The following is a 23,495-nucleotide window of genomic DNA, read 5'->3' on the forward strand; positions in this document are numbered from 1 at the left end:
AAACTGAGGGGTAATAGATATAGGACAGAGGTCAGAGGTAGGTTCTTTACGCAAAGAGTAGTGAGGCCGTGGAATGCCCTACCTGCTACAGTGGTGAACTCGCCAACATTGAGGGCATTTAAAAGTTTATTGGATAAATATATGGATGATAATGGCATAGTGTAGGTTGGATGGCTTTTGTTTCGGTGCAACATCGTGGGCCGAAGGGCCTGTACTGCGCTGTATTGTTCTATGTTCTATGTTCTATTAACAGCACCACTAATCTCCCCTCCAGTGCCCCTGTCACAATCACATATCTACCCCCCTGATCTGCCACCACCTTCTCCATCTGGAAGCGTACCCTTTTGCTGACCAGCACCGCTACCCCTCGAGCCCTTCCATCAAATCCAGAGTGAAACACTTGACTAACCCTGCCCTTTTTAAGTCTCACCTGGTCCTTCACCCTCAAGTGAGTCTCCTGCAGCATTGCGACATCGGCTTTCAAACTTTTAAGATGTGCAAGCACCCTTGACCTCTTGACCGGACCTCCTAGCCCTCTCACGTTCCACGTGATTATCCTTATTGGGGGTCTCTCACCCCCCCCCACCTTTCTTATCCACCATCACCATACCACTGGGCCCTGCCCCATGAGCCTGACCACCCCTGTCCATTGTTAACATTGAACCCCTTCCCCCCCCTCCCAAGAACCCCCCCTACAAAAACATCCCCCAACATCCATCCCTCCACCCCCTCTTGCTCGCCTCGTAGGCCCATTGAAGCCTGCTATCCAGGCTCCAACGTCCACAGTCCTCCTCTCACCTCACCCCCGTTCACTAACTGACTTTAGTTAGCTAGCGCGGGTGGCTCCCCCCGCCAAGACCTCTCGCCCCCTTCCGCCCAGTCCCAGAGAAAGAAACACCAAAACAAACCCAACAATCCAACCCCTACAATTCACTAACATAACATTTAACCGTCGCAACACAGAATACCATTAACCTGAACTCTGTAACAATGCAAAGAAAAGTAAATTTCAATACAAATCAGTAAAAAGAAAGTTGTAACATTTGTACATTTTCCAGCCGCTCAAACACAGTCCACAGTCTCTCTTCCAGTTCCGCTCTTCACGTCTGTCCCAAGCCTTCTGCCCTCACGAACGCCTCAGCCGCCTCCGCTGTCTCAAAATAAAAGTCTTTGGCGTTATATGTTACTCTCAACTTCGCAGTGTACACCGCACCAAATCGCACCCCCTTCTTGTACAAAGCAGCCTTCACTCGCCCAAACGCCGCTCGTCTTTTTGCCAACTCCACCGTCCAGTCCTGGTAGATCCGAACCGCAGTACCATCCCACAGCACCTCACGCTCCTGCTTCCCCAGCTTAATACTTTCTCCTTCATGCAAAACTTATGGAAGCAGATAATTACTGCCCTTGGCGGCTCGTTCACTTTGGGCTTCGGCCTTAATGACCGATGAGCTCGGTCTAGCTCGTACAGGGTGGGGTTCTCACCCTCCCCCATCAGTTCCGCCAACTTCTTAGCAAAGTATTGCGTTGGCCTTGGGCCCTCTGTCCCTTCAGGTAAGCCCACAGTTCTCAAATTGTGCCGCCTTGAGCGGTTTTCCAAGTCTTCCAGCTTTGCTCGGACTCCTCTGTTAACCTCCACCACCCACTGCAGCTCATCCTCCATCGAGGTGACCTGGTCGCTGTGTCGTGTCACGGCCTCCTCCACCTCCTTCATCTTCTCGCCCTGCTCTCTCACCTCGGCCAATGCCTTTGCCACCTCCAGCCTCATCGGGCCGATTGCCTCCTCCAACAGTGACCTCAACACGACCGCCATCTCTTTCCTCGGACCTCCATGTGCCTCACCAAACGTTTTTCTAGCTCCACCACCATCACCTAGGTCATCTTCTCCACCGTAGGTAGTGCGGCCCCGCCTTGCAGTTCGGCTTCCGGCATCCTGTCAACACTTTTGCTTTTGCTTGTCTTCTCCTTCAGCGGCGAACCCGCGTTTCCTCCTTTCTTCGACGCTGCTTTTCGCATCCTTTAGCGGCTTATTGTTTTTTATCTTCTTTCCTTTCTCCTCTCTCCCCCTTCACCCTCCTGCCCTTCATTAATATGACATTCTTCTTTTTTGAAAAAAAAACTTCACCAAACTTCCTTAAATCTTCTTTCTTTCTCCTCTACATTCACCTGGGACCAGGCTTCAACCTTCTTTCTTCTTCCTAGGTGGGAGCCATCCAACGTGGAACACCCTCCCTACATGGCGCCCTGGCCTCGGCCTCCTCGTAGCTCCACCCCCACTGCTCTGACCTGCCGGGCCCGGCGCCTCAGCCCCCGCCGCCCGACACCCGCGCGGGGGTTCTTCGCCGGTTTTTAAACCGGCCCCGCTGGCTGCTCGTGGCGGCCCCAAAGGACTCGGGGATTTCCCCAAAGTTGCCGCGAATCGCAGCCACCGGCGGAAGCTCTTGTTGCTGCGGCCGCCCTGCCCGCCCACGCCACCGGACCTCGCGAACATATACTTAATAGAAAATATGGAACTAAGCAAGCAGTGTCCCATTTCTGTTTCAAGATGTGGAATACCAATTGTTGGTGCAATTACATCTGTTTAAGTCAAAATGTGTGTGCTATATTCAATAAATAGTAACTTAAAATAAGATAGTGTGTGCTAAAGCAATGACAATGTTCTGTTAACGAACAGAGCAACATGCATTTAAAACTGTGATCTCCTGTGCCACAGAAGTCCCAGTCTTATTTGAACTCCTGCAGGGAAGTATCAAGCAGAACAGCAGGGAAAATCAAAGCTCAAGGAGTGAAAGAATCACAAATGGAGAATCAAATCCTCCAGTGCAATTGTGAAATTCTATAACTGTATGGACATTCAGTCGAATGCAGTTCTTGTATGGAGCCAAAATAGCAATCTGTTTGACATTGTGGTTCTGCATTAGTCAGAAGGACCATCTTAAGGACTCCCAAAAAACATTATCCACTCTTACCACTCTGGATTTAGATAAAGTAATTATTAGAATGAAAGAAAAAACAAATGACTGGATAAGAGACTCATTCCTCGGTTTTCCATTACTTCCTCACTCAATGGGCTCAAGCCTCCAGCTGTTATAGCAGGTTGAGGATAGGCGGGCTGAAAACACATCAACATCTTCATTGATTTTTTTCATGTTTTCCAGTTAGATTCTGGTATTGTCTGTGGACTTGGGAATGCTTCCAGAGATGATTGAGCAAAGTAAAAACTGGACGGCGTTCTGTTTTTTACCAGAATAGAGTGCTCTTTTTGATTGGTATAGAATGACCTCTACTGCACTTAACTACCATAGTTCTTCAATTACTCTCCTAGATTTGAATTTTTAATAGGATGTGACTCTTTTTGGTTGTAAAGTTCTGTTTTATTAAGTAAAACATTACGGGTGCGAGCAACCCCAATGATAATAGAGTCCTATAATGACCACGTTTAGACAGGTGTTTCCCGGAGTTCTGAGCGCCGAGGAACCCCACGCTATCTAAAGGGTCTCTGATACCATTCGGGTAAATTTGGGGCCTCAGTGGGGAACTCTCTGAAGAGGCCGCACTTAAGCCCGTTTCCTGCACTGAGGAGTTCTGGCATCCCAATCTCTCGACTCCCTGATGCAACCCCCAAAGCCCCAACTCACTTATAAGAGGGTCCTCGGGCCTCAGCACCCCATGTCTCTGCATGGGCACCCCCGGGCCCGACCCCCATCACGGGTAAAATGCCAGCTTGGCATCTTGGCACTGACAGCCTACCAGCATTACCTGGGAACCTTGGCAGTGCCAGGCTGGCACCCAGGTCAAACCATATTGCCAAGGTTCTAGGCTGACAGTGCCAAGGTGCCAGGTGGCAATAACAGTGGCAGGATGCCACCCTGACCAGAAGACAACCATCTGGTGACCTCCAATCTCCAGGAAGACCCCTGCGAGTGCTGTTCCACCTGGTCCACGTTTGTGTAGACCAGCACTGAACAGCACTTGCCCGAGGTCTCCAAGGTGAAGGGGTTAGATCTCAACACCTTGGGTAGATCACGGGAGTGTATAATAGAGTGAGATTAGCGGTCTTGCTCTAATATGCAGATTTGCTAAAAGGTGATCCGCCCACAATGGGTAGGATTCACATCACGTCATCTCGAGAGATCGGGTAAGATCTCGCCAGGTGTGGCAAGCCGGGTAGATCCCGGGAAAGGGATCTTTCTATCAGTCATTCTATGCAATATTACAAAAAGAGAGAAATAGTCACCATTGTTTTGGAATTTAATTAATTGATCACGTTTTTGGGGGAATTGAAAACAATCTTCGTATGTAAAATGAAATAGTGTACGTTTTTGAGATTCTATAAAATATAATTTAGTTAGTCTAATTTGAATATAACGTGAACGGAGTGTGAAGGGCGACACGATAGCACAGTGGTTAGCACTGTTGCTTCACAGCTCCAGTGTCCCAGGTTCGATTCTTTTGTGACTCTGGCTGTGCGAGGTCTACATGTCTCCCCGTGTCTGTGTGGGTCTCCTCCAGGTGCTCCGATTTCCTCCCACAGTCCAAAGATGTGTCTCTTCGTGTCCAAAAAGGGCATGTGGGGTTACTGGGTTACGGCGATAGGGTGGAAGTGTATGCTTAAATAGGGTGCTCTTTCCAAGGTCTGGTGCAGACTCAATGGGCCGAATGGCCTCCTTCTGCACTGTAAAATCTATGATCTATGAAGTGATGTCATGTAATATGTTGGGTTATGGGAATTTAAGAAAAGTTTCAGACTTTGATTAATCATGATACAAGGGGCGGGATTCTCCCCTACCCGGCTGGGCGGGGGGTCCCGGCGGGATGGAGTGGCATGAACCACTCCGACGTTGGGCCGCCCCAAAGATGCGGATTTCTCCGCACCTTTCGGGATTAGGCCCGCGCCGGAGTGGTTGCCGTCCCACCGGCTGGGATGGAAAGCTTTTGGCGCCACGCTAGCCGGGGCCGAAGGGACTCTGCCGGCCGGCGAAAGTCTGCGCATGTGCGGGAGCGTCAGCGGCTGCTGACGTCATCCCCGTGCATGCGCAGGAGGGTCACCTTCGCGTCGGCCATTGCGGAGACCTACACGGCCGACGCGTAGTAAAAGAGTGCCCCCACGGCACAGGCCCGCCCACGGATCGCTGGGCCCCGATCGCGGGCCAGGCCACCCTGGGGGCACCCCACGGGGCCAGATCGTCCCGCGCTCACCCCAGGACCCCGGAGCCCGCTCGCCGATAAGGGAGGTGGTTTTATTCACTCCGGCGGGACCGACATTACAGCAGTGGGACTTCAGCCCATCGCGGGCCGGAAAATTGCCGGGGAGGGGGGGGCCTGCCGACCGGCACGCGCGATTCCCGGCTCCGACGAATCTCCGGTGCCAGAGAATTCGGCGGGGACGGGATTCACGCCGTCCCCCGGCGATTCTCCGACCCGGTGGGGGTCGGAGAATCCTGCCCAAGATCTTTGTTCAATGATATGTTCCACAGAAATATATGTTGAAACATTGCCAATGTGCATCCTTTTTTTTCATGATTTACGGAAACTAATCCATGTGTTACCCGTAAAGCAAGTGCTTGAACCTCTTAAAGGTTAAGCTAATATTGTTTGGCCTGAACAATCCAGATAACATTAAGGCAATGTTAATATTATGTAACTGGGTGAGTAAATAGTTCCTTATTTACTGGTACAAAAAAAATGGTCATATCTTTAACTTTTCCAAAACCAAGCAATTTAATATATTTTTAAAAATAGTCTAGTATACTTTGAAAGTAATAAAACAATTAAACCATTTTTTGTACAAATGTTCTAAACTCTATTTTTAATGTGTAAAATAATAAAGAATAATTAATAACTTAAGTTGACATCCAACCTGACATGTAAAACATTAACCTTATGAAATGTGGCAGCACGGTAGCCTTGTGGATAGCACAATTGCTTCACAGCTCCAAGGTCCCAGGTTCGATTCCGGCTTGGGTCACTGTCTGTGTGGAGTCTGCACATCCTCCCTGTGTGTGCGTGGGTTTCCTCCGGGTGCTCCGGTTTCCTCCCACCGTCCAACGATGTGCAGCTTAGGTGGATTGGCCATGATAAATTGCCCTTAGTGTCCACAATTGCCCTTAGGGGTGGGGTTACTGGGTTATGGGGATAGGGTGGAGGTGTTGACGTTGGGTAGGGTGCTCTTTCCAAGAGCCGGTGCAGACTCGACGGGCTGAATGGCATCCTTCTGCACTGTAAATTCTATGATAAAAAATATTCCAATAGGCTTCTATTATACTGGTGTGGTCTTGGACGCATTTAGCAGGGTGTTTCTCGGCACCTGCAGAATGGAGGAGACCAAGCTATTCAACGGCACTTTGGTGTTTGTTTTGGCCTTGGCAAGTAACTCCCCATCAAGACCGCACTTTAGTAATTCCTACCCGCGGATCAGGACGCCATATTTAAAATCAGACCCGATCTTTCAACCCCCCCACTCAGCGACCCATCATGCCCTCCAGAACCTCCACTTCACCCAACTTACCTCTTCTGGGATCCTCAAACCCCCCCTCACCCCACTTCTTATGGGCAAGGCCCCCCCACCCCCCCGCGGGCCCGACCCCTGGCACAGGCTACCTGGAATTGGGCACCCAGGCACTGCCAGCCTAGCACCCTAGCAGTTGCCCTTCTAGTCTGGCAATGCCACCTATTATGTATTTTCCTTTATTTCCTTGTCTTTTCATGTACTTAATGATCTGTTGAGCTGCTCACAGGAAAATACTTTTCACTGTACCTTGGTACACGTGACAATAAACAAATCTAATCCAATCCACCTGTGCATTCTGACAGTGCCACAGTGGCACTGCCAGGATGCTTACGTGGCAGTGCCAAGTTGCCAGGCTGGCAGTGCCAAGATGCCCAGGTGCCAGCAGGAGTGCCAGGGTACCACTCTTCTCAATGCGCGACCACCTGGGGATCTCCTGAGGCCTGAGAGACCCCCCAGGTGCCATTTCAATTGGTCCATGTTTTTATAGGGAAGTTGCTGGAATCCATTATCAAGGATTTCATAGCACAGCATTTGGAAAGCAGTGGTGTAATCAGAAAAAGTAGGCATGGATTTATGAAAGAAAAATCATGCTTGACAAATCTAAAATTCTTTGAAGATATAACTAGTAGAGTTGACAAGGGAGAACCAGTGGATGTGGTTTATTTAGACTTTCAGAAGACTTTCGACAAGGTCTCACAAAGCAGATTAATATGTAAAGTTAAAGCACATGGGATTACGGGTAGTGTCTTGAGATGGATAGAAAGCTGGTTAGTAGACAGGAAGGAAAAGTTTGGAATAAATGGGTCCTTTTCTGATTGGCAGGCAGTGACTAGTGGGGTACCGCAGGGATCTGTGCTAGGATTCCAACTGTTCACATTATATCTTAATGATTTGGACAAGGGAACTAACTCTATTATCTCCAAATTTGCAGATGATACAAAGTAGGGTGGGAGGATGAGCTACGAGATGATTCAGCGGGATTTGGACAGGCTGAGTGAAATGGCACATGAATGGTAGATGCACTATAATGTGGATAAATGTGAGATTATCCGCTTCAGCGGAAAAAATATGAAGGCAGATTATTATTTGAATGGGTGTAAATTAAGAGAGGTGGATACTCAATGAGATCTTGGTGTCCTTGTGCATCAGTCATGGAAAGTAAGCACGCAGGTACAGCAGGCAGTAAAGAAGGCAAATAGATCTTGGCCTTCATCGCGAGAGAATTTGAGCATAAGAATAGAGATGTTTTACTGCAATTGTGTAGGACATTGGTGAGGCCACAACTGGAGTATTGTGTGCAGTTTTGGTGTCCTTATCTGAGGAAGGATGTTTTTGCCAAGGAGGGAGTGCAGCGATGGTTTACCAGGCTGAGGAATGTGCTATCATATGAGGGGAGAATAAGTCAATTAGGATTATATTCATTGGAGTGAGAGAGGATCTCATAGAAATTTACACAATCCTAACAGGATTGGACAGGGTAGACTCAGAAAGAATGTTCCCGATGGTGGGGGGGTCCTGAACTAGGGGTCATAGATTGAGGCTAAGGAGTAAATCTTTTAGGACTGAGGTGAGGAGAAATTTCTTCACCCAGAGAGTAAAGAATCTGTGGAATTTGCTTCCACAGAAAGTAGCTGAGGCCAAATTGTGTGTAATTTCAAGAAGTAATTAGATATAGCTCTTGCGGCTAAAGGGATCAAGAGATATGGGGGAAGGTGGGATCAGGGTATTGAAAATGACGATCAGCCATAATCATAATGAGTGGTGGAGAAGGCGTGAAGGGCCAAATGGCCTCCTCCTGCTTCTATTTTCTATGTTTCTATGTGTGAACCAGGACTAAACGATGCCCTTGGCGAGGTCTCACAGGCCTGGCTGGTGAATCCAGGCAAACATATTTAAATGAGTCTAATGGATCATTTAAATATTCTGATCTGGACCGCATCCAGCGAGAGCAAGATCCAGATCACGACATTTCATGATATTCTGCTGAATCTCGCAAGACGGTTTGAGTATCGCGAAACTCGCGAGAGGCCTCTAGCAGGATTCAGCAGCCTCGTCCCGACACCAAGTTGGTCGCGACGAGGCTACTGAATCGGCCCTACATCTGACTTCTCACTTGCATAATCATCTAGCTGGTTTAGCTCAGTGGGCTAAACAACTGGCTTGTAATGCAGAACAATGCCAGCAGCATGGATTCAATTCCCATACCAGCCTCCCCGAACAGGCGTCGGAATGTGGCAACTAGGGGCTTTTCACATTAAAATCATTGAAGCCTACTTGTGACAATAAGCGATTATTAGTATTAAACAAGAAAGAAACAGTAAATAAAAATAAACAAAATTTAAAAACTGACAGACTCTGTTCCATCTCAGAACAAATGCACGTCATCCATCATATCTCTCTCCTGTTCCTTGAGATCAATTCCTGAACAACATACCAGAAGGCTGTCCTACCCTTCCACCTTAACAATTCCCAACACCCAAATCCTATGGCTCAAAGTGTATCTTCAGTCTTTTACAGATCTTGTGCTGCAGTTCCACACTGCTGCATTGTAAGATGCTAATCTCTGCAGCTGTGTCCCTCAAATATGAGGCAACAATATGTAGCTACCTCCTTTGCGTGATATTAATAACATAGTGAAGTTTGCACTATTTCTGAACAATCAATGTTGATTCTAAGAAATGCTAATAACAGACAGCAGCTCCCAGAAAGGACAATGCTATAAAATGTGAAAAAAGTAATTTTTTTCTCAGTCACAATACTCAGACCAATCTCTGGTGCATAGTATAATTTTGCTTTCCTGTGCTGGATATAATGAAATTGTCGGTTATCTTCAATTGAATCAGCTTGATCTGTTTACAAAGAGATACTGAACATATATTACACAAAATCGTTGACTATTTTACATTGGACATACAGTAAGTACATCCACCTAAATTTGCACAAACATATCGTGATTAGATTCCAATCATATTATATGACCCATTTTCATCATTTAAGTTGTGGTAATGCTAGCGGCAAGGATGTCATGGGGTTTTTTTGTATCCTTGTTTGCGAAACAGGAGAGGGGATAGGATTGAAATTTTCAAGGCCTGCCTTTTCTTCCTGGTGCATTTGGGAACAGGGCAATCAACTGGACGGTCAAAGAAATAAAAGATTTCAGGTCTTCAGTAGGCACAATTTTTCCTGTCACATAACTTCCTATCTTTCTCTCAAAGAGGCTTTGTTTGTTTTAAAATTAAATGTGTACATTTATAAAACAAATTGGAAAGAGGGAAGAATCCACTCTGCCTTGATCTCTATTTTTTTTCAATGTCTCTCCACCCCTCTCTGTAACTCTCGCTTTGCATTCTGTGTTAGACATCCCCAATCTCTGTCTCACAGGTACTAGACATTAAGCATTAAGGTACTTAAATTGTTAATGAAAAAGAAGGAAGTTGAGCAGCTGTTTTTAAAAAAATATAAATAACATGAGATGAATAAAAATACTTGGGGATAGATTTTTGATTTATTGCTGGACATAAATTGATATTGGTCGTGCAATGGCTGCCAATCCAGAAAGACTGTTTGACACCCAGCTGACAAGTTGAAAATCTAGCCCTCTTTTTCTTCCTCATTCTCTCTGGGCAGGATATTTCCAATGGCCGTTTCCCGCCCTGCCAATCAAAGAGTTAGAGGGGAACCTGTCCCCACAAATGCCAGCTGTGCCACAGCCAAGTCGTGCTCCACAGCCATATAATGTTGGAGGCCTGACTTTGCCTCAGGGGAAAGTCCCACCTTAGAGAGATGGTGGCGGTTTGATTAGTCGGCAGCTCTTTGGTCACAGCAGTGTTACCAGGATTGCTGAGATATTATAAACAGTCATCAGATTAAGTGCCAGAACACATAGGGACAAAAGGTGCAGGGGTTCATAGTGGGAGACACGAGGGGTGGGTTGCATTAAAAAGACTAGGTGATGAAGGAGGACTCGGGGATAGTGTGGTAGACATCGGTGAGGTCAGCCAATCTGAAAAGAGGGCAGGCAATGGTGAGCCACACACTTTTCTGCCTGGGGCTTGAGGCCCAAGCAGGGTGATCTGCTGGGCTTCCCTTCCATCGATGAACTACTCCCATTGGCTGATAAATTGCGGCTGGGTGAGAAACAGCCTTCAACTTAAGGGCCTCGGTGGGCCGATGGCGGTAGACCATTTTCGGCCTTGTTTGCCTTTTGTAGGTTAGGGATGGGGGGGGTGGCGGGGAAGGGTGTCAGGGAGGCCACCCAGGTAATTTCACAGGTCCTCCATGCTTGCAAACCCACTGGTGGGGGCCCATAATATTCTGCTCACTCACTCATCTGTCCTCACTCATCTTTATTCACTCACTCACTTTACGGACTCCTCTTTTCTCACCCTCTCCTGCTTTTAATTTCAGTTACCCTTTGCTCACTAATCTTTTCCTAATCTTTTTTCATTTTCAAAAGTTGTAGAGCACAAAACAAAGACAATGACAGGTTTGTAGTTATGCAACCATCTTTATTGTAAAACACAGCAGAAAGACTTACTCCAAACTATTTCAGCTGAAGTTTTTCACACTTCGCTTGTTTTTCCCTCAGCTGAATCTGTATGCGATTCTCACTGTGCTTCAGCCTGCAGCAATGGGAGATCAGCAAGTATAATTATACATTGCTTTTGCTTTTAAAGTCACTCCAGAAGAAATTGAAATTCAGGCTCAACCTTTCTTTGAATGTGTAGCCAAAAAATATCCAAACAAATAAAACACTTCTAATAATGGTTTTGTCTGTAGTAACGTTCTTTTGACACAAAGGAAAGCAGAATGGGTGAGGCATCCTAGTAGCAATTGTAAATTTGTTAATCTCACAAAAGAAATTTTGCATGTCCCACAAATGCATGCTGAGAAATAGGATGGCCTTTCTATAATCTACTCTTTTGCTAGTCTTGGACTGTAGATTCACCATTTGCTTCTCATTTTAAATAATGCAGCTTGTGGACCACTCGTCCAACTCTCATAATTTGAACGAGAGTTGATCTCATGGCTTGATGGTAAGGTAGAATAGATCCGTCAGGCAGTGAGTTTGCAGAATACTCTAAATAATTCTGCTAATTGTCGAGTTTAAGGTTGGTTTCCTCAATTGATCCAATTGATAGGGTGGGTGAATTAGTGACAGGGTGGGTGAATTAGTGACAGAATTTTGAAATGTTGTCTATCAGAAACTTACCAGTGCCACTTTGTATTACACTTCAGAACATTAATCACGGGAATTATCAATAACCATCAACAATGCCACTCCTTAATTGAGAAGTTGTGTTTATCTGGGATTTGTGCTCTCTTTCCTAGGCTTTAATTTTTTCATCGCCATAAACTGCCTGGAATGTTTAGCCAGAAGCTAGTTAACAAAGTTCTCTCATTGAATGACATTTCAACTAGACTTCAAATTGAGTCTCACAAATGTTTGAAAGTTTTGATTGGTGGAAGAATGAATGTTTTCAATATTGTCAAAGGTTTGTTTAATAATTTTAAATGCAACACTGAAAAGGGTTTGTTTTTGTTTTATCCTTTGCTAATCATTTATCTGTTACAGTAGAAGTGTCTGAATAGCAAACCGCATATTTTGTCAGGAAATGCTTTTTAGTCATTGCTAGCCGTATAGATATGTACAGATGTCACATATAGTTGACTCAATAAAATATTTTCATATCGGAGAAGTTAAAAAAACTGTGCATTACTCATCAGTACAGTAACTTTTAAACAGCAGAAACACACATCCCAAAAGAAGTAGCAAAGAGTAGCTTGAGATGTGATATATTTCAAACACTGGAGAGATTATTGAGTAATCAAGGAATACAGAATGGAAATATTTTCCTGTTTTTAAGGTGGGTTTTAGTTTGTATGGTTATAGAATTTTCTGCAATTTGTTTTAACCTTACAATGTTTTTTTTTAATCTTAAGCATCTGTGGAATACAACATTTGGAAAGAGCAGGGAATAACTTGACCCTGTTTGATTCCCTTTACTTCTGCATTGTCACCTTCTCTACTGTGGGGTTTGGTGATGTTACACCCCAGATCTGGCCCTCCAAATTGTTAGTAGTCATCATGATCTGCGTTGCCCTTGTGGTGTTGCCTATACAGGTAAGCAGTGCAATACATGGAGTATGTTTCAAAATGATGTTCAAAGCCTTCCATATTAAAAAACGATTTAGATAAATATTTTAATGATTGCTGTTTGCACTTTTTTTTTGTTTCCAGTCTGCTCAATTATCAAATGTTCATCATTTATCTGAAATGATTGTGCAGTTCCATTGATTGTAGCATTTGTTATATTGTTAACTGTATTTCAATTTTCAAAGGCAAATATTAATCATGTCACATAAGAAATAAGAAATTAGGCCAGAATGGGTGTTGACATCTATTGTAGTCAGTTATATACCTACCCAGAAGTAAAAATTTTCTCTGCAGATAATTTGTGAGTGATTTAGAGATTATTCCACAGATTTTACAGACTGTGGGCACGATCTACACGAATGGGAACAGAGTCCTGTAGTGAACGCGTTTAGCCAGGTGTTTCCTTGTGCTCGGAGAGCCGAGAAACACCACGCTGTTGAACTTCCATTCAGGTAGATACAGGGCCTCAGCAAGAGACGCCCGGCAAGGTCGCATTTACTTCCGCTTTCTCAGTGTCACCTGGACACCTTAGCAGCACCATATTGGCACCCAGATGGCACTGCCATGGTGCTAGGCTGGCAGTGCCAAGGTGCCTGGGTGGCACCAGCAGTGCCGGTGTGCCACCTTGCCCAGAGGGAAAGCACCTGGGGGCGTCTGATCCCCCGGGAGACCCCTACGCATGATTTTCCCTCTGATCTCCGTTTGTGGAGACCAGCACTGAATGGCGCTCGCCCAAGATCTTAAATGCAAGGGGGTTATATCCCATTACCTTACTGTAGCGCACAATGACTCACGAGAGACGAGAAGTGCTGACTTCGATCCAGGCTTTATTAAGCGATGCTTGTCCCCAGCAGCTCAGCAACAGAATGAAGCTGCGGGGAGAAGCTCGGGTTCTTACCAGAGCCAGGAGTCGGCAGCCAACCAGGACCCGGGATCTGTCAGCCAATAGCATCTCGGCTTCACAGTCCCACATGACCCCTAATACATACCACCACATTCACCCCTTGTTAAAAAGGAACCCGGCGGGGTGGTGGTTCGCATGGTGGTAGGGGTTTACAAGGCTGGCCCTGGAAGGAACATTTCGGACAGTGTTACTACAGTTTTAGCCCTACACTGGGCTATGTACAAATTTGTGCGAACTATTTACAATATTAGCAAAACTTTTTTTTGTTACAACAACATTCTTGGTGTCACGCGGATTCCACGAGTCGAGCGGGCGGTCTGGTCTTCCTCGTCGATCGCCTCAGCCCCGGTGGTGCAGGTGCTTGCTCAGGCGTTGTCGTCTTCGGGAGCGTTTCGGTGTTTGTTCCTGTTTTACTCCTGGGCGGGCACGGGAGGAGGACCGATCCCCCCGGGAAGGGGGCGGTCGCGGGGTGCGCCGGTGGCAGGGAGGGGATGATCGGTGTCGGAGGGGTGTGTGTGTTGCCGGCGGGCGCCAGGTCCCGCAGTGAGACCGTGTCCTGTCGGCCGTCGGGGTATGCCACGTAGGCGTACTGCGGGTTCGCGTGGAGAAGGTGAACCCTCTCGACCAACGGGTCCGATTTGTGCGCCCGCACATGTTTCCGGAGCAAGATGGGTCCTGGGCCGCCAGCCAGGTCGGCAGCGAGTTCCGGAGGAGGACTTCCTGGGGAAGACAAGGAGGCGCTCATGAGGCGTTTGGTTAGTGGTGGTACACAGCAGCGACCGGATGGAGTGGAGAGCATCCGGGAGGACCTCCTGCCACCAGGAAACTGGGAGATCCCTGGGCCGTAGGGCCAGTAGGACGGTCTTCCAGACCGTGCCGTTCTCCCTCTCTACTTGCCCGTTCCCCCGGGGGTTGTAGCTGGTCGTCCTGCTCGAGGCTATGCCCTTGCTGAGCAGGAACTGGCGCAGCTCGTCACTCATGAATGAGGACCCCCTGTCGCTACGGATATACGCGGGGCAACTGAACAGTGTGAATATGGTGCCAAGGGCTTTAATGACTGTGGCCGCTGTCATGTCGGGCAGGGGATGGCGAAGGGGAATCGAGAATACTCGTCCCCCACGTTCAGGAAGTATGCGTTGCGGTCGGTGGAGGGGAGGGGCCCTTTGAAATCCAAACTGAGGCGTTCAAAGGGGCGGGAAGTCTTGATCAGGTGCGCTCTATCCGGCCTGAAAAAGTGCGGTTTGCCCTCTGCGCAGATGTGGCAGTTCCTGGTGACTGTACGGACCTCCTCCACAGAGTAGGGGAGGTTGCGGGACTTTACGAAATGGTAGAATCGAGTGACCCCTGGGTGGCAGAGGTCCTCGTGGAGGGCTTGGAGGCGGTCTATTTGTGCGTTGGCACATGTGCTGCGGGATAGGGCATCGGACGGCTCGTTCAGCTATCCGGGACGATAAAAGATCTCATAGTTGAAGGTGGAGAGCTCGATCCTCCACCTTAAGATCTTGTCATTTTTAATTTTGCCCCGCTGTGCATTATCGAACATGAAGGCTACCGACCGTTGGTCGGTGAGGAGAGTGAATCTCCTGCCGGCCAGGTAATGCCTCCAATGTCACACAGCTTCCACTATGGCTTGGGCTTCCTTTTCCACTGAGGTGTGGCGGATTTCTGAGGCATGGAGAGTCCGGGAGAAAAAGGCCACGGGTCTGCCCGCTTGGTTAAGGGTGGCCGCCAGAGCTACATCGGATGCGTCGCTCTCTACCTGGAAGGAGAGGGACTCGTCGATGGCGCGCATCGTGGCCTTTGCGATATCCGCTTTGATGCGGCTGAAGGCCTGGCGAGCCTCTGTCGACAGGGGGAAGGTAGTGGACTGTATTAGCGGGCGGGCCTTGTCTGCATACTGGGGGACCCACTGGGCGTAATATGAAAAGAACCCCAGGCAACGTTTCAGGGCTTTGGAGCAGTGGGGGAAGGGGAATTCCATTAGGGGGCGCATGCGTTCGGGGTCGGGGCCTATTATCCCATTGCGCACTACGTATCCCAGGATGGCCAACCGGTTTGTGCGAAAAACGCACTTTTCCTCGTTATATGTGAGGTTCAGGGCGTTAGCGGTCTGGAGGAACTTTTGGAGGTTGGCGTCGTGGTCTGCTGATCGTGGCCGCAGATGGTTACGTTGTCGAGATACGGGAACGTGGCCTGCAACCCGTGCTGGTCAACCATTCGGTCCATCTCCCGTTGGAAGACCGAGACCCCGTTTGTGACACCAAATGGGACCCTTAGGAAGTGGTATAGACGCCCGTCTGCCTCGAAGGCGGTGTACTTGCGGTCACCTGGGCGGATGGGGAGCTGGTGGTAGTCGGACTTGGGGTCCACGGTGGAGAAGACCTTATACTGGGCAATCCGATTGACCATGTCGGATATGCGGGGGAGAGGGTACGCATCTAGCTGCGTGTACCTGTTGATGGTCTGACTATAGTCTACGACCATCCTTTGCTTCTCCCCGGTCTTTACTACTACCACCTGGGCTCTCCAGGGACTATTGCTGGCCTGGATTATGCCTTCCTTCAGCAACCGCTGGACTTCAGACCAAATGAATATCCGGTCCTGGGCGCTGTACCGTCTGCTCCTAGTGGCGACAGGTTTGCAATCCGGGGTGAGGTTTGCAAACAAGGACGGCGGTTCAACCTTGAGAGTTGCGAGGCCGCAGATAGTGAGTGGGGGTATTGGGCCGCCGAATTGGAATGTTAGGCTCTGCAGGTTACACTGGAAATCTAATCCCAGTAATGTGGGTGTGCAGAGTTGGGGAAGGACATAGAGCCTGTAGTTCTTAAACTCCCTCCCTTGCACCGTTAGGTTCGCGATGCAGAACCCTTTGATCTCTACGGAGTGGGATCCTGCAGCTAGGGAAATCTTTTGCGTGCTTGGGTGGATGGTCAGAAAACAGCGTCTTACCGTGTCTGGGTGAATAAAACTTTCAGTGCTCCCGGAGTCGATCAGGCATGGCGTCTCGTATCCGTTGACCAGCACCGTTGTTGTCGTCGTCTTGAGCGTCCGGGGCCGCGATTGATCCAGTGTCACCGAAGCCAGTCGTGGTAGTAGTGTCGCAGCGTCTTCTTCGGACCCCGTGGAGCCGTCGATGCTGGGGTCCTTTGTTGTCAACAAAGATGGTGGCGTCCATGAATCGCACGCGGCCGGGGGTGGACAAAATGGCCGCCCCCATGGATCGCACGTGGTCGGGGGTGGACAAAATGGCCGTCCCCATGAATCGCACGTGGTTGGGGGGTCACAAGATGGCGGCGCCCTTCCTTCCCTCGTGGTGCCCGGGACCCAAAATGGCAGCACCCGCGGGTCGCACATGGGGCGTTGGGGGGGGGGGGTTGGGGAGCGTTTGGGATGTGCTGGGCTCGTTCTTCTCCAGGGATTGCGCTGACCCCCCGGGACCGGCACACTGCCGCGTAATGGCCCTTTTTACAAATAGCTGCGCGGGCCAGGCAGCGCTGCCGGGGGTGTTTCGCTTGTCCGCAGAAATAGCAGCGGGCCCCCCCGGGATGGTCTGGCGCTTTAACCGCGCAAGCTTGCGAGGGAGGGGGGGGGGAAGTTTGTCGCAACGGGGGTCCACGGAGCCCAAGGGGCTGCCGCGCGGTCGGGGCCGTAGGCGCGGGCGTTTTGCGAGGCCACATCTAAGGAAGCTGCAAGGGCCCGTGCCGTTGAGAGTCCTAGCGACTCTCTTTCTAAAAGTCTTTGGCGGATTTGGGGAGAGTTCATACCTGCCACAAATGCATCGCGAATTAGCATGTCCATGTGTTCGATCGCGTTCACCGGCAGGCAGCTGCAGCCCCGTCCCAAAATTAGCAGCACGGCGTAGAATTCTTCTAGCGATTCTCCGGGACTTTGCTGTCTCGTCGCGAGTTGGTGGCGCGTGTAGACCTGGTTAACGGGCCGAACCTAGATGCCCTTCAGCAATGCGAGTGCCGTCGGGAAATCCTCTGCGTCTTCTATGAGAGGGTAAATTTCCGGGCTTACCCTCGAATGCAGGACCTGCATTTTCTGGTCTTCTGTGATCCGGCCGGGGGCCGTTCGGAGGTAGCCTTCAAAGCATGCTTGCCAGTGTTTAAATACTGCTGCCGAGTTCGCTGCGTGGGGGCTGATCCGCAGGCATTCCGGGGCGATCCGGAGCTCCATAGTCCTTTAAGCTTGCTTAATAAATTGTAGCGCACAATGACTCACGCGAGACAAGAAGTGATGAAGTCGATCCAGGCTTTATTAAGCGATGCTTGTCCCCAACAGCTCAGCAACAGAATGAAGCTGCGGGGAGAAGCTCGGGTTCTTATACTCCGCCTTCAGGGCGGAGCCAGGAGTCGGCAGCCAACCAGGACCCGGGATCTGTCAGCCAATAGCATCTCGGCTTCACAGTCCCACATGACCCCTAATACATACCACCACACTTACATAGATTGTGGGAGAGCATATTGGAGTGAGACTAGCTGTCTCACTCTAATCTGCAGATTTTCCAAAACGTGATCTGCCCACAAAAATATGCGGGATTCACATTGTGACATCATGTTAGATCTCCCGAGGCGTGGCGAGCCGGCTAGATCCTGGAAGAGGGATCTCCCGGCATCTATTTGCTGTGTCGTGCCACGCTGTCTTTCGGGTGCAACGTCTCTGGTAGATAGCCCCCTTTATTTCTAAAACGATTACTGAAATAATATACTGTTAAGATACAATGTTATATAATTTAGATTGTTCCCAAAACATATCTATCTAGATATTCATACATTTTGCTTGCTACTTATATTGTTGATGCAATTGTGCATTTTCCTAACTACCTTTGAAAAACTTATTAAGAAAAGCAACAAATGTGCCTTGAACATACTAATTATATAGAATTCTTTCAATTGATTTGTACAAAACTGGATTAAGGCTATGGATTGAAAGTGCTATTGTTAAGCGTGTTCGAAACTCTGTGTTTGCTCGTACAATATAATGAAACTAAATTGCATAATTTATCTTATTTACATTCTTTTTATGTTGAACATCAGTGCTTACTTACAATTCCATGATGTACTTACCCTTTTCAATAGGCTGACTCATGGTTACCTACATCCAACCTCCCATATCTAATCCTGAATGCCTGAATTTTAGAGGAAACAAACCTAAATATAGATGTGCAGGAGAAAATAATGAAGGCTGTTAATCTGTGGTCTAATGAAGAACAAGATATAATTTGCAGTCTCTTCAAGAGGGAAATTTACTATTTAGCACGTAACATTTTAATTGTCTCCATTTGCTTTACTTTTAATTTTGTGAGATAAATGAGATAATTATCCAAAGAAAATGTGTAAAACAACAGGAAATTCTTGACCTCTACCTTGGAGGTGGCAAGATCATTTAATTGGGTGGGAAGGTACGAGGTGGAGACCCCACCAAATCCTTGCCTCTGCCCATGAGGGTCATGGATGGCCTTCTCATCGGTTGATTAAGGCCCATTAGTGGGTAATTGAAGTTCAATTAAGGGTGTTGTCTGGCTGCTGTTGGTATCCAATCAGTGGTTATGGGTTGGTTAACTCTTTTATTAAACTCCACCAATCATCCTAACTTGGAAGTATATCACTGTTCTGACCCAGTCACTGGGTCAAAAATATGGAACTCCCTCCCGAACAGCATTGTGGATGTATCAACACCAAATGGACTACAGCAGTTCAAGAAGATGGCTCACCGCCACCTTCGGGCAGCACTGTGGCTTCACAGTGCCAGGGTCCCAGGTTCTATTCCTTGCTGGGTCACTGTGCTGAATCTGCACGTTCTCCCCGTGTCTGCGTGGGTTTTCTCCGGGTGCTCTGGTTTCCTCTCACAGTCCAAAGATGTGCAGGTTAGGTGAATTGGCCATGCTAAATTGTCCTTAGTGCCCAGAAGGGTTAGGAGGGGTTATTGGGTTAGGGTGGAAGTGAGGGCTTAAGTGGGTCGGTGCAGACTCGATGGGCCGAATGGCCTCCTTCTGCGCTGTATGTTCTATGTTCTCAAGGGATGGACAATAAATGCTGGCCTTTCCATCAACACCCGCATCTCACAAATGAATGAAAACAATTCTCAGCCTATAATTTGGAAATATTGCTTCCTGCTCTGATTTGTAGGGACATGGAGCAGGATTTTTCAGAGGGTTTCCATAGAGTGGGCTGGGAATATATTCCTGCTGATCAACAGCAGCCCCCCAGCCATTTACTGCTCCATGGAGTATTGACTACAGACAGAACTTCACTTGATGGATGGCTCACTTCGGAGGCCAATCTGATCAGTGGTCAGGACAGGGAGTACAAGAATACCCTGAATTCTCGGTCTTGGAGTCCAGGACCAGATAAGTGAGGGGGTCTCATGGCACAAAGGGAATATAACACCTGTTGGATGGTGGTCTTGATGAAGAAGCTGGAGGGAGGATGTTCCCATGGAGGGGGAGCGGTGGGGGAGTGCCCTATGTAAAAAGTGTAACCTAAGGGGAGGAGACCCCAACCCTTCCTGAGCAGAGTGACCTGTCGGGCACCCACTGCCACTGATTCGCCCATGCAAACCTCAAAATTGAGGTATGGCCAGATGCGGCCTTCTAGCCTCTGAAAAGCCATAATTATACCAAGGGCAGGCTGGCGATTCTACACCTTTCCCGTCCAAGTAAATTTCAGACCTGTCGGGGGCATGCTGTGTTAGGGTGGTGCGGAAGCCACTCTGAAAACTTTACAGGCCCCCCAGTCTGCAACCTGCCAGTGGGGAACCATAAAAGTTTACCCATCTATAAAAGTTCAGGAGGCCCGAGAATTTAAATTAAACAGCATTTAATATGACAACATAAAGTAAAGGCTACAATGCGGCTTACAGCTCAAGGGTCTCTACTGGGACTACCAAACACGACGGTCCCAGTCCAGGCCGGATTCTATGAGGTGAAGTTGTTAGTGGAGATAAATGAGTCGAGTTCTTCAGATCGTTTGAAATTTTAACAAAACGTCTTTTAATGCCACATGCATGAGCGAGAACTAAACTCGGCTGCTGTAATTGCAGCTTGGTCAAGTCGCTGTGCTTGAACAAAGCCCCCACGCAATTCTTTATACTGTTTCGGCACATTACAGAGTAATTCAAAATGATTCAATGTTATACGAATGATTCAAATAGTACAATGCAACCGATTACCGGTACTGGCAGCGTGATGGGATTACAATCATTCTAGATTAGATGACGTGGGTACACTGTTTTACATACATTGCTCCTAATCGTTTCAGAGATACATCTTGTCCACCTGCTTTATAATACAAAAGACCGTGTCTGAACAATCTGTCCGTGAGGGGTGGTAACTACTCCATGTCCTTGATATTTGCATATAGCTAACTGTACAATATTTCTCCCAGACAAACCGGAGCCAGGCTGATCGCTTTCCTATTGGTTCCTGTCGGTGAGAACATGTATTACCTGTGGCATGTTGGCTTGTACTATGCTAATTTGATTCGGTGGTTGGAGAATGGAAGTTTAACCCTTTCCAGGCAGGTTTTTCCTTGCCGCCCCAAGTGTACCTCTGAGGCTCCATTTTGCCTACTACAGAAATCATGAGCCCGAGCTGGTGGGCCTCCGCTCATCTAGTGGGGGAGCTCGTGTTCCACAAGTCTGATGGGAAATTTAATAGAAATGTCCCTGTGGGCCTCGAGAGGGTTATTATATCCCTCTAGACCACCCCTGCCACACCCAAGTGCGAAGGTTCCGCTGCGATGGTTTGTTGAGGGGAGTCCCCTTCAGTGTTTCGTCTGTGGCTGTGCTTCTAGTAGCTGTGGGATCGGATTGGTGCCCCATACCGTGTCGGGGAGTGCTTTTCTTGCACAAAGTGTTGGGGGGCCCATCTCTGATTGCAATGTCTTTCGAGAGCACTGAGGATTCTGTGTCCACATCTGAGGCTGCGTTGTCCACGTCCTGCTGGCCTGGACAAAGGTCCCTGGTGGGAAGTTCTTCCTGACGAAAGAATGGCAGACAGGGTGGTCGTGGCACAGATTCATCCGGCATGGCTTTCTCTGGGGCAGATTCCTTGCCCTTAAGGTGGTCCACGTGCTTTCATACGGTCTGCCCTCTAATCCTGACCATGTAAGAAACTGGACCCATTCTCTCCACTATAGTCCTTGGAACCCACTGGACGGCGTCCCCGGAATTTCGAACATGAACTGGGGAGCTTCTGATGTTCCTGACAAGACTCACATTTCTGCACTATTCGCTCAATGTCGCTGTCGAGCCCTGGCCACTACATGTAGCTCCTTATGAGCATCTTCATCTTGGAAACATCCAGCTGTCTGTTATGCAAATCTTGTAAGATTGCGCACTGACCTGGCCGCCAGATGACCAGGCAAGCTCCCACAGGAGGATGCTATCCTCTACACTGAGCTCCTGGTTTTTTGCCAGATAGCCCCACATTTCCTCTAGGGGTTTTCCTTAGAGCCTTCGTGTAGGACATCATGGCTCAATTCCTCCAATGTAGGGACGCCTTTGGTCCACATGTGGATTTGTGTGGCCATCAAAGGTGGGTTGTCCATGAAGTTTTTTGTCAATATGACTTCATCTGCTACTGGTGGGGACAGATGGCTTATGGGCAGCGGAGGTTAGTTGAGGACATCTGTGTTCCTGGATGATGTTCAAATATGGACTTAAAAGCCAGCAACAGAAGCACACATCGTTGGATTCCGGCCAAAGCTGTTGGTGGTATCATCTCATTATCCTTAAAGACGCCATGATCTCCATGAAATGATGCTCGTAGACATAATGGTGGAATGTCTTTACTGCGTATATCACGACCTGTTCATCCTTCGTGATTTGCACGTAGCAGCACTCAGCATCGGCCAGAGTTCTGGATGCAAAATCTATCGGCCGCTGCATCCCATCGCCCCATTGGTGGGACAGCACTGCCACAATGACGTAGGATGAGGCATCATATGTGAGGACGAGTGGTTTTGTTGAATCATAATATGTCAACGGTTTGAATGATAACAACTGCTGTTTCACTCTGATGAATGCCTCTTCCTATGGCCCCTTCCATGCTCACTTCTGTTCCTTCTTTAATAGTGCGTGCAGGGGCACCAGCAAGATAGCCAGGTTTGGGATGAACTTCCCATAATAAGTGACGAGCCTTAAAAATGGCCTCAGCTCTGTTGCGTTCTCAGTTTATTGGGGCACTCCTGATAGCCTGGACGTTTTCCTCCGCCGGGCGCAACCCATTGATATTTACATGGTATCCAAAGTATGTTACCTCTTTTGCCTGCATACCATTCTTGCCCCTCTTCAGGCAGTCACCCATGTCAGAGAATCATCGGAGGCCTCTTCCAGGTTGTCAAGGAACTCCTTCTTATGGCTCCCTATTAAGAACATCGCCCAGGTAGACAGCCACCCAAGGAAGCCCATGGAGGATGTTTTCCATCACCCACTCGAAAATCGCATACGTTGACCACACCCCGAATGGAAGCCTGGTGTACCTGTACAACCTTCTGTGCGTGTTGATGATGACATATTTTCATGATGCTATGTCTAACTCCAACTGGAGGTATGCATGGCTCACGTCGAGCTTTGTGAATGTGTGACCCCCGGCCAACGTTCGTACAGATCTTCTGCACGTGGCATGGGGTTCTGGTCCAAGTGGGAAGCCCTGTTTACTGTCATCTTTTAGTCGCCACACAGGCAAATGGATTGTCTGGCTTTAGCACTGGGCCACTGATGTTGCCCATTCTTCAAACTGGACTGGGCGTATGACACCCAGGTTCACTAGCCGGCTCAGCTTGTCTTCCACTTTCGTAAGCTGGGCATTTGGGGCTGGCGGGGCCCTGAAATATTTTGGTTAGGCCTCTGGGTCAATGTACATTATTGCTCTGGCCTCCTTTATCTTTCCCAGGTCCTCCTTGAAAATCTCTGGATACTTT

At 48.3% G+C, this 23,495-nt stretch overlaps 1 protein-coding gene across 1 annotated transcript in view; it reads left to right on the top strand.

Annotated features, from left to right (window-relative positions):
- The window catches only part of kcnt2a (potassium channel, subfamily T, member 2a), a 939,304-nt gene that overhangs the window by 253,039 nt on the left and 662,770 nt on the right, over window positions 1-23,495 (top strand). The window contains exon 11 of the mRNA XM_072512908.1: window positions 12,452-12,632. Within this exon, the coding sequence (XP_072369009.1) occupies window positions 12,452-12,632 (181 nt within the window). The remainder of the gene's footprint in view (window positions 1-12,451; window positions 12,633-23,495) is intronic.

This window comes from Scyliorhinus torazame, chromosome 7 (genome assembly GCF_047496885.1).
Source record: "Scyliorhinus torazame isolate Kashiwa2021f chromosome 7, sScyTor2.1, whole genome shotgun sequence".
Lineage (NCBI taxonomy): Eukaryota > Metazoa > Chordata > Chondrichthyes > Carcharhiniformes > Scyliorhinidae > Scyliorhinus > Scyliorhinus torazame.